Source organism: Trachinotus anak, unplaced genomic scaffold, assembly GCF_046630095.1.
Source record: "Trachinotus anak isolate AG129_WGS33_773 ecotype Australia unplaced genomic scaffold, CSIRO_AGI_Tana_v1 ptg000026l, whole genome shotgun sequence".
In the NCBI taxonomy this organism is placed as follows: domain Eukaryota; kingdom Metazoa; phylum Chordata; class Actinopteri; order Carangiformes; family Carangidae; genus Trachinotus; species Trachinotus anak.
Genome location: NW_027273877.1, coordinates 12,361,519 through 12,372,774, shown reverse-complemented (window position 1 = coordinate 12,372,774; position 11,256 = coordinate 12,361,519). Strand labels below are relative to the sequence as shown.

General features: G+C 42.7%; 1 protein-coding gene across 3 annotated transcripts; it reads left to right on the top strand.

Moving 5' to 3' along the window:
• The first annotated feature begins 742 nt into the window (after positions 1-742).
• Positions 743-11,145, top strand: LOC139609625 (NLR family CARD domain-containing protein 3-like). 3 transcript variants are annotated; one of them, XM_071464485.1, is made up of 10 exons: positions 744-2,345; positions 2,443-2,605; positions 2,826-3,078; positions 3,303-3,359; positions 4,175-5,969; positions 6,084-6,257; positions 7,820-7,993; positions 9,279-9,452; positions 10,264-10,307; positions 10,406-11,145. In XM_071464485.1, the coding sequence occupies exons 3-10, from the start codon at positions 2,835-2,837 to the stop codon at positions 10,579-10,581; spliced, it is 2,838 nt and encodes a 945-aa protein (XP_071320586.1). In that variant the 5' UTR covers positions 744-2,345; positions 2,443-2,605; positions 2,826-2,834; the 3' UTR covers positions 10,582-11,145. The 3 variants fall into 3 exon arrangements, with proteins under 3 accessions (XP_071320588.1, XP_071320586.1, XP_071320587.1); XM_071464487.1 differs by lacking the exons at positions 9,279-9,452; positions 10,264-10,307; positions 10,406-11,145 and adding an exon at positions 7,519-7,595 and having other exon boundaries at positions 743-2,345; positions 7,820-7,953; XM_071464486.1 differs by lacking the exons at positions 9,279-9,452; positions 10,264-10,307; positions 10,406-11,145 and having other exon boundaries at positions 7,519-7,963.
• The last annotated feature ends 111 nt before the right edge of the window (positions 11,146-11,256 follow it).

Here is an 11,256-nt window from a genome sequence, read left to right as displayed (position 1 = left end):
CTCAGAGGTGAGATGAGGATCTCTAACTGTCCATGACTCTTCTCCAGGTCAGAGCTCAGCACTCACATCACTGCTCCATCATTATTCACACTTAGAGCTGTTTGTGTGCTGTGTTGAAGCCCAGAGCAGCAGCAGCAGGACACACCAGACTCTGCTGGACCTGGACTTAGACGTGGACCTGGATCTGGACCTGGATCCAGCTGTGGGTTGAAATTAGACAACTTCTCCCATGTTCAGTCTCTGCTGGAGGACATTCATAGTGTCGACCTAAGTTGTTCACATGAAAAGTGACAGAAATAATCTAAGTGGAGAGAGAAGTTCAAACCCCGCCTACTTACTAACCTGCACACAGCCGACCAATCACTGAGGGAGGTGGGTGTTTCAGACACTGTTTGACCACCTGACAAACACCTCTGATGGAGTGAACTGATCCTTTAAGATGCTCCTGATTAGTTTTTCAAGGGACAAACGCTGGGACTGCTTGGATCTGCTGATAAGACTATAACAAGTTCTTATAGTACATCCATCGCTCTCATTGCCCAAAGGCAGGATGGGAGTGACACTACTGCGCAGTCTCTATGGGCCACATAACGCGGAAGTAACCCGGAAGCCATTTTTAGATCCGGTTTGCTGTTCTTGTAACACATCCATGGTATTTATACATCCATGGTTTTCCACCCACTGCCCCCCCACACACAAGCCTCCCTGGGCTCCTCCTGGTTGAAGTTTAGTTTCTCTTCTAACGAACACTGAGACACGGATTATTTTCTCCACCTGAAGGTGATGTGAGGAGCTTTTTTAATGTTTGAGTCGTTAGCACCTGTAATGACCTGAGTTCCAGCAGAAACAGTGGAAGTTATCGTGTTATTATGACTCAGTAACAGTAAAGTCTGGAGCAGCTTTAACTCTGTCCGCCATGTCGGGCCCATGTTCCCGGTAGAAGCGGTGGAATAAGAGCAGAAGCAGAGAGGTTTGATGGTCAGCAGTGAAACACAGAGTCGTTATCACTGTGTTGCTCCACATGCTGATGACTGAAGGCAACTGTCATGGCTGAATCAGCCTGTGGAGGAGGCGGACATGCCCCGCTGCTCTCACGCTGTCCGAGCCCACTAAAGGCGGCCTGAGCTCGGCCGGACAGCCGCTGGAGAACAGCTGCATGTGACGTTTACTCTTCAGGACTGATGTGGACGCAGTGTTGCAGGCTGAGGGGCTGACAGGGGGTTTAAAGCTCTGTGTGATGTTCAGAAGACAATTACTGCCGCATCCAATGAGTCAGAGGATCCTGGTTCTCCTCCAACTGGAGCCAGTGTCGCTTCTATTTTACCTCAATCCTGATCAATACTTACTAGTGCTCCCTATCACTGATCAATAGTGACTCTGGCTCCCTATCACTGATCAATAGTGACTCTTACTCCCTATCACTGATAAATACTGAACATGTCATATGTTTAGAGAGTTTACTGAGAGTTTATTTTGATGATTTATTTCTCCCTCTTGGATCGATATTCAGGATCAAACTCTTCAGCAGTGCTGGAAAGTAACTGAGTCATTTCCTCAAGTACAGTTCTGAGCTACTTTACTTATATCCATGTTCTGCTGCTTTCTACATGTACTGCAGCTCATGGACCTGACAGGTGTAGTTACTGCTCACGCTCCAGCTGTAGGTTGTTGATTAGAAAATGATCAGAACATATAAGATGTGGTTAAAGACGAACCACATCATGTTTGTCCTTTGACTATAGGACTCAGTGATTCAGCTGAAGAAATGAATGAGAGGAGGAGCAGCTGGACCCTGTCTCTGTTTCCCTGGTAACTCATGTCTGTAGTTAGAGTCACTGAAGGAAACTTTGGAGGCAGTTATTAGGAATTTACACACACATTAACATTCAGTATTATTAATTATTAAGTATTATGAAAAAATAAGTAACTCAGAGTTGAACCAGTTATTTGATCAGCAGCTGATAACATAAAATGACTTTGTCTGGAACAGAAACTTTCCTTTGACAGGGCTCAGTCAGTGGAAATGGAGTCCTCCACTTCCTGTTTCAAGAGCTGGAGCTGATGGGGAAAAACACTTGATAACTGGTGGTGTTCTGGTCTGACTCAGAGACAAGCATTTGAAATGATTCATGTCAGTATATTGACATAATCCAGAATTTTTCTTTCATGAGAATAAAAAAACAAGGCCCAGAACCATAAAACCATATGACAGGTTTGACTCTTCTTTTGCAAAGAAATACTGTTTGTTAAATAAGATCACACATGAGCTTGACGTCTAAAAGCTGTAAAAATAAATTTAGCTGAGATGCCTAAACACCCAATTCAACTGAGAATCACCAAACCAGGTGAGTGAACTGAGCTGTACCTGTTAAATCACTTTTAAACCCACACACCACAAACTTGTTGTGAAGTGTCTCAGCTGTTCTCTCATCAAACCCACAGCCGACGCTGCGACGTCTGAGGAGCAGGATGAAGACTGAGTCTCAGTCTCTGTCTGCTGTCGGCCGTCACTGCTGTGAGTCAGACCGATGTGGGACTTGAATTTGTCCTGGATGAAGTTGGAGAGCAGGTGGCTGCAGTTGGCTCAGTTTAATCTCACAGATCTGTAAGATTCATTGATAATTGTTTACCAGGTCGACAGTCACTGATCACAAAGGTTTTTTACTGATCTGTTGATGCATTTTACAATCTTTCATCCCTTCAACATCAACATCAGCTCAGTGCAGCAAACAAACATATCAGAGCATGTAATATGATCATCTGAGATTTTTATTCTTGGTTAAAGAGTGTGTTATTGAGCTGTAAAAATCCTCTGATGCTACCAGGGAGAAAAGATGGAGGCGTCTGTGAAGGAGCAGCTGCTGGAAGCTTTGCAGGATTTGGGAGCTAAAGAACTGGAACTCTTCCAGTGGTACCTGCAGGATGCTGAGTTACCCGATGGTTTCCCTGCCATCAAAAGATGCTATCTGGAGGATGCAAGCAGACCGCAAACAGTGAATTTGATGGTCAACATGTACACTACTCAACATGCTATGCATGTGGCAAAGTGGATTTTAAAGAAGATCAAAGGCAATGAAGGTCAGTCCCAGGAAAAGAAAAACATGATATACATGTCCCATTATGGATAAACAACAGTATCCAATAGATTTACAAACACCTGAAATGTATTCAAAGCTTAAGCTGTTTAATTTCTGGATGTCAGAACATATTTTATTTTTAAGCAATGCAGGTATAATGAAAATGGACAATGCATATTTTTTACAAATAACTATTTATCATATAAAATCACTGTCCCCCAACAGGAAAACAGTCACAAGTTGGGCCTCAAGATTCGTCAGCCCGTGCAGCTTCTACAGCAGGTAGCGTTCAACAGGTTTTCTGGTGGCTTGTCAGTAAGGCACAAACATTTCAGGTGCAGCTTGGATTTTACCATGAAAAGTTAACTCCATGTGCGTTAACCAGCTTTCAGTTGTTGGACTGTCATGTTGAGCTTCCAGGAAATTCACTTTTGTTTTCATTGTGATTTCTTCCCCAGAATCAGCCACGTTAAATACAATGGACTGGCCACATAAACTAGGCCTGACTTATCATATAATACTGTCACATTCACACAGCAAATAGTTGATAATGTTCGGCAGTATTTACCCCAGACGAACAGTTCTTCATGTCCTCTGCAACATTATCATGTAAAGACACATGTCCTAATATCTTAGTATGAAAGAAAAAACTGCACTGTTAAAGAAAAGTATATGCAAAAATAATGAAAATTTATGGTAAATTATTTTTAAATGCAGAAATTAACAAAAATTCATGAGTCAACTTTGAGTTTGTTGATATTTTTGCTGAAATGTACTCTACTGCATCTTTTGTTTTTAACAGGGTACTCAGTTTCATCTTCTATGTTGTTAAAGTCTTTGATATGACCCCCTTGACATTTCATATGGATAAATTATGGATAAACTTATTACAAAAAAATGACATTTACTTGCCAGTAATGTTGGCAAGTAATGGAAATGGCAGCTATTTAATTTTTGAGTTGCTAATGTGTTTTAACAAAGGAGTAATACCCAAGGAGGATATGTGCCAATTTAGTATGTAATTTGAAAGATTTCTCTAAAATATGCAGTATCTGCTGTGCTATTAAATGTTTTCCTATTATCTGTTGTTCATTCAGTGGCTCTTAACAAATGCCAGCCCAAACTCAAATCTAAGATGAAAAGGAAGTTCCAGTGTGTGTTTGAGGGAATTGCTAAAGCAGGAAATCCAACCCTTCTGAATAAGATCTACACAGAGCTCTACATCACAGAGGGAGGGGCTGGAGAGGTCAATGATGAACATGAGGTCAGGCAGATTGAAACAGCATCCAGGAAACCAGCCAGACCAGAAACAACCATCAGACAAGAAGACATCTTTAAACCCCCACCTGGAAGGGACGAACCAGTCAGAAGAGTGATGACAAAGGGAGTGGCTGGCATTGGGAAAACAGTCTTAACACAGAAGTTCACTCTGGACTGGGCTGAAGACAAAGCCAACCAGGACATACAGTTCACATTTCTATTCACTTTCAGAGAGCTGAATGTGCTGAAAGAGAAAAAGTTCAGCTTGGTGGAACTTGTTCATCACTTCTTCACTCAAACCAAAGAAGCAGGAATCTGCAGGTTTGATCAGTTCCAGGTTGTGTTCATCTTGGACGGTCTGGATGAGTGTCGACCTCCTCTGGACTTCCACAACACTGAGATCCTGACTGATGTCACAGAGTCCACCTCAGTGAACGTGCTGCTGACAAACCTCATCAGGGGGAACCTGCTTCCCTCTGCTCGCCTCTGGATAACCACACGACCTGCAGCAGCCAATCAGATCCCTCCTGAGTGTGTTGACATGATGACAGAGGTCAGAGGGTTCACTGACCCACAGAAGGAGGAGTACTTCAGGAAGAGGTTCAGAGATGAGGAGCAGGCCAACAGGATCATCTCCCACATCAAGACGTCACGAAGCCTCCACATCATGTGCCACATCCCAGTCTTCTGCTGGATCACTGCTACAGTTCTGGAGGATGTGTTGAAGACCAGAGAGGGAGGAGAGCTGCCCAACACCCTGACTCAGATGTACATCCACTTCCTGGTGGTTCAGTCCAAACTGAAGAATATCAAGTATCATGGACGAGCTGCAACAGATCCACACTGGAGTCCAGAGACCAGGAAGATGATCGAATCTCTGGGAAAACTGGCTTTTGAGCAGCTGCAGAAAGGAAACCTGATCTTCTATGAATCAGACCTGACAGAGTGTGGCATCAATATCACAGCAGCCTCAGTGTACTCAGGAGTGTTCACACAAATCTTTAAAGAGGAGAGTGGGCTGTACCAGGACAAGGTGTTCTGCTTTGTCCATCTGAGTGTTCAGGAGTTTCTGGCTGCTCTTCATGTCCACATGACCTTCATCAACTCTGGAGTCAATTTGATGTCAGAAGAACAACCAACATCCCTGTGGTTTAAACTGTTCAGAGACAAATCCAAACTCTTCTACCAGAGTGCTGTGGACAAGGCCTTACAGAGTCCAAATGGACACTTGGACTTGTTCCTCCGCTTCCTCCTGGGTCTTTCACTGCAGACCAATCAGACTCTCTTAAGAGGCCTACTGACACTGACAGGAAGTGGCTCAAAAATAATTCAGAAAATAGTTCATTACATCAAGAAGACAATCAAAAAGACTCCCTCTTTAGAGAAAAGCATCAACCTGTTCCACTGTCTGAATGAACTGAATGATGGCTCTCTAGTGGAGCAGATCCAACAGTCCCTGAGATCAGGACGTATCTCCACAGATAAACTGTCTCCTGCTCAGTGGTCAGCTCTGGTCTTCATCTTACTGTCATCACAAAAAGATCTGGATGTGTTTGACCTGAAGAAATACTCTGCTTCAGAGGAGGCTCTTCTGAGGCTGCTGCCAGTGGTCAAAGCCTCTAACAAAGCTCTGTAAGTGTATAGATTGTCAGATTTATTCATCGTTATATAAAGAGACTCATATCTTTTCAACTGCAGAGGAAATAAATTCCTCTCTTCTTTAATTCCTTGTTATCATCTCTTCAGACTGAGTGGCTGTAACCTCTCAGAGAGAAGCTGTGAAGCTCTGTCCTCAGTCCTCAGCTCCCAGTCCTCTAGTCTGAGAGACCTGGACCTGAGTAACAACAGCCTGCAGGATCCAGGGGTGGAGTCACTGTCTGCTGGACTGATGAGTCCACACTGTACACTGGAAACTCTCAGGTCAGACCTTGTTTTAAATGACTGTAAGCATTTCTCAAGTCCAACAATGCTGACATTAGGGAGTCCATACAGTTTATTTAAGTTCCAGAGTTGAAGGCCAACACAGCTGAAGGCTCCAAACCCCATGGTAGTCAGATAAGCAGGAGATACACTGAGATTAATAGGAGAGGAAGATCCAAGAGTAGGGGCAGGTGTGCAGATATGGAGTAGATGAGACACATAAGGAGGTGCCAGGTTGTTGCAAGGTTACTTGAAGCAGAATCTTGAAATTAATATGGTGTTTGACAGGGAGCCAAAGCAATTGCTGGAAGACAGGTGTAATATGTGAAGTTTATGGAGGAGTTTGCGAGGAAGACCAGAGAGGATAGATTCACAATAATCAATGCAGGTTGTGACTAATGAGCACACAACACTAGCAGTGACCAGTGTAAGCAATTGATATTTTGTATATGGAAAGATGCAGCCTGGGTGATGTTATTGACATGGGCTTCGAAGTGCAAGGTGTAACTTTTTAACTGGGATGCAGGAGGAACTGTGACATTGTCAATAACTAGAGATAAACTGTCAAGTTTGGCTAAGGTAGTTTTGGTACTAACGAGGAGAACCTCAGTTGTATCACTGCTGAGTTTCAGAAAGTTAGAGGACAACCAGGAGATCATTTCCAGTAGACAATCAGAGAGGGAAGATGGTGGAAGGGTGGACTTTGGATAAGAAGACTTGAACAGCTGGGTGTCATCAGCATAACAGAGGAACTGAATATTACATTTCCTAAAAAATGTGTCCAAGAGGCAGAAGGTGGATGATAAATAGGTGGGAGCCTTATGTCAGAGCTAAGAACTGGGCAAGCTTATGATCAAAAATTGTCTAACCAAACAAACTGAGTGTGACCAGATAGATATGATTTAAACCAGGTGAGAGGGATGCTAATGATGCTAATGGCTGCTAATTTCTCTTGGAGAGGAGCGATAAGAGATTGTGTCAAAGGCTGAGCTCAAATCAAGGCGCACAAGTATGGTTAACCCCAGAATCAGCTGCCATTAACAGGTCTTTGGTGATTTTGATCATGGCTGTCTCAAACTGACTTTTCCTGAACTTACTTCTAATCTAATGCTACGCAATACAAATAAACATTCAAAGGCCATGAAACTATAAAATGCTAATCAAATAACTGCCATAATGTTAACCCAATAAAATAATGTAAGGTTTTAAAGTCCATTCTTTAATTCGTAGTGTTTCTCTTTGTTCTCATCGTGGTTTGAAGGAAAGAGCTCTGCAGACCACAAGGGTGGGGTTATATAACATCTTGGGTGTGGTCAATAGGATGACAGGTGATTTCAGGTAAGGCGAGGTATTAAACTTGTGATTGAACAATTACATTAACCCATGTTTTAGCTTCTCCTCTCAAGATAAACCCAGGCGGTAAACAGGATTTTAAGTGAATCAGCTTCCAAATGATCAGCTGCTCTGCATTTGCTGTTAGTTTGCTTCGAGCTGTAGAGCAAACTGAGATTTTTGTTCCTTTTAACACTTACATGTCCTCATGTTCATTTTTTCATTGTCAGTCTGCGCGCCTGTGAGCTCTCAGAGAGAAGCTGTGAAGCTCTGTCCTCAGTCCTCAGCTCCCGGTCCTCTAGTCTGAGAGAGCTGGACCTGAGTAAGAACAACCTGCAGGATTCAGGGGTGGAGTCACTGTCTGCTGCACTGAGGAGGTCACACTGTTCACTGGAAACTCTCAGGTCAGATGAAGTTACTGTTTGTTTGAAATGACTGGAAATATCGAGTATATCAAGTCCAACACTGTTGACATCAGGGAGGGCCGTACACTTTAAACAGCTTCTCTAATGATTTTTCACATTTTTAAATGTTTCAGTCCATTTGTCATCTTCAACTTTATATTCTGTAGAGCACACATATATGAACTCTGGTTCAGTTAGATAAATTCACTGATGATGATTTGTGATGTGGTTTGGATAATTACATGTCAGTGTTAATGACGCCAGTGAAAGCTAAATCATTCACTGACAACCTTTTTTTTCAGGACTACAACTAAATAATAGGTAATGAGAACTATGACAAAACATGTTGTATGTTTTATCAACCAATAAAAAGTAATAACTTGAAAGACAAATGGACAAATGAACTAATTAATAATACTAATGCCACTGGTTCATAATAATAATTTGCACTGTTTTATTTGATGACCTTTATCTGTGGAATCACTGTAGTTTCTGCCTCTGTCAGTAATTTTCTCTGACGTTCTCTGAAGAAACACATTTCTGGACTGAATCTAAAGTCGACTGAGAAACTTCATACATAATTACTACATCCTTAAGAGATGTGGATGTAATGTCAGCGTCACTGTCAATTGGATGTCTTTGAATGTTGCTGTCAGGAGGAATAAGTGAATTCAAGATTAATGTCTGTCGTTCAGCCTCAGCTCAACCTCTCTTAGACTAAACTCCTACTCATCATGGCCACTTTCTCCATCACAATGTCAATATCAAAATCACCTCTTCAACTGACCCCAACCATGAAACCTGGGCGTCATGTTTGAAGAGCAGCTCTCCTCCTCTGACCATGTTGCTTCTGTCTTGTGGTCGTGCTGCTTCGCTCTATACAACATTACCGGCCTGACCTGCCTCAGTATCGCACCCAGCTCTGGGCCCAGGACGTGATTATCTCCACCATGACTCCTGCAGATGCTCCCCTGGTGGACCTCCCTGTATTTATATAGCACTTGTACCAAAGGCACTTTACATGTTGCCTCTCATTCATCTATTCAAACTCACTGATGGCAGGGACCTACTTATGCAAGGAACCAGTGAGGTCAGGTTTTTGCCCAAGGACACTTCATGTGGACAGGGGCAGATCTGTGATCCACAGAAAAAATATCTGTTTAATATTCTGCCCAGTTTTGAAATGCAGTGCTGTTAGTTTGTTGGGAACTGTGAAGCAAACTGAGGTTTTTGTTCCTTTTAACACAGATATTGTTTGTCCTCTTCTTCATTATTGTCTCTTCAGCCTGAGTGGCTGTGAGCTCTCAGAGAGAAGCTGTGAAGCTCTGTCCTCAGTCCTCAGCTCCCAGTCCTCTAGTCTGAGAGAACTGGACCTGAGTAACAACAACCTGCAGGATTCAGGAGTGAGGCTGCTGTCTGCTGCCGCCGCAAGTCCACAGTGTTCACTGGAAATTCTCAGGTCAGGATTCATCAACCTGTTTAACTGATGACCATGTAAAACCTGATTTGCATTAGCGAATATTCATCCAAACTGTGTAGGATTTTGTTAAACAGTCATTTCTAGACTCTGAAAATTACTTTATGTGGAGTCTGTGGAGATTTTTCATCTATTTCTATATTGTTATTATCATTATTATTATTATTATTATTATTATTGTTCACCTACTGATGGTCTAGATGTTTTCCTAAATGTAGTTGTAAGTAGTCGTTCACATGTATTTAACCTCAGTGGGACAGGCGCTGCAATACAAAGAAAGAGTACCTGCACACTAAATTCACAGCTCCCCTTTGTTAGCAGAGGTTTGAGCAGCAGGTCGTTACTGTTGAACTCATTTGCTCACAGTAACCAAGGAGTCTCACAGTCTTCATTTTGATAAGATACGGAAGAAGAATTTCCAGCAGTTTGAGCCTCCTGCTGTTTGATCCTCTCCAACATGTGTTTCTGACTGTCTCTTGTTTAGTCTCTTCCCTGACATGTGAACATCTGTCAGATTTATTCTTCTAACATATCACAGACTGTGAAACTGTGAAAGACTCTAAACTCAACATACAGGAAGGAAGCTTTAAGGATTGTGTGTCTTCACAAATGATGAAATATTTTCTCTGTATAATGACAAGATAAAGACTCCACTACTTTTCTCTCTGTGGTGACTGTACATCCATACATACAAGCCTACATCTGAAGAGAGTAATACAACCATCTGTCTTTAAAAGCAGTGTAATGTCTATGTTTGCATGCTGAATGTGAATGTGCCCCCTCCCTCTTTCAGGGTGCCTGGTGGAGTCCAATGGTTGAGACGAGGTCTGAGGAAGTGTAAGTGTGTTTTTCATTTGATTCCATGAAAACGAAACAAGACTCAGTCACAACAGATCAATATCTCCACCTGTGTTGCGTCTCGTTGTCTCCATCAGATTCCTGTGAACTCACAATCGACACAAACACAGTGAACACAAAGCTCCAACTGTCTGACGACAACAGGAAGGTGACACATGTGGAGGAGGATCAGTCGTATCCTGATCATCCAGACAGATTTGACCACTGGGCTCAGCTGCTGTGTGGAACTGGTCTGACTGGTCGCTGTTACTAGGAGGTGGAGTGGAGTGGAAGGGTTTATATATCAGTGAGTTACAGAGGAATCAGAAGAAGAGGAAACAGAAAAGACTGTGTGTTTGGAGAGAACCATCAGTCCTGGAGACTGTACTGCTCTGATCAAGTTCACTCTGTCTGTCACAATAAGAGAGAAACATCTATCTCCTTCTCCGTCTCCTCCTCCTCTGTCCCCAACAGACAGAGGAGAGTAGCAGTGTATGTGGACTGTCCTGCTGGCTCTCTGTCCTTCTACAGAGTCTCCTCTGACTCACTGATCCACCTCCACACCTTCAACACCACCTTCACTCAGCCTCTGTGTCCTGGGTTTGGGTTCTGGTCGTCTGGCTCCTCAGTGTCTCTGTGTTCAGTGTAGTAGAGAGAGTCTCCTCCTGTTAGAGAAACTCTCTCACTGTTGAACAGAGAGTTCAGTCTGTACATGTCTCTTTCACTCACTAACATGTTTTCAGATTAATGTACATGTTACAAATATTACAGGAAATATCTATATTTAATAATCTGTCATTTGTTTATCCTTTCACAATAAAAGTATCACTGTGAATGTTTGGTCTCTCTGTGAATCTCAGGTCTACTCAACTGATTCAGTTCAAACTGAAATTCTGTCAGTTTGTTTGAAGGTCTGAGAAAAGACCTGGTTCTGAGGCTCTTGGTGTTG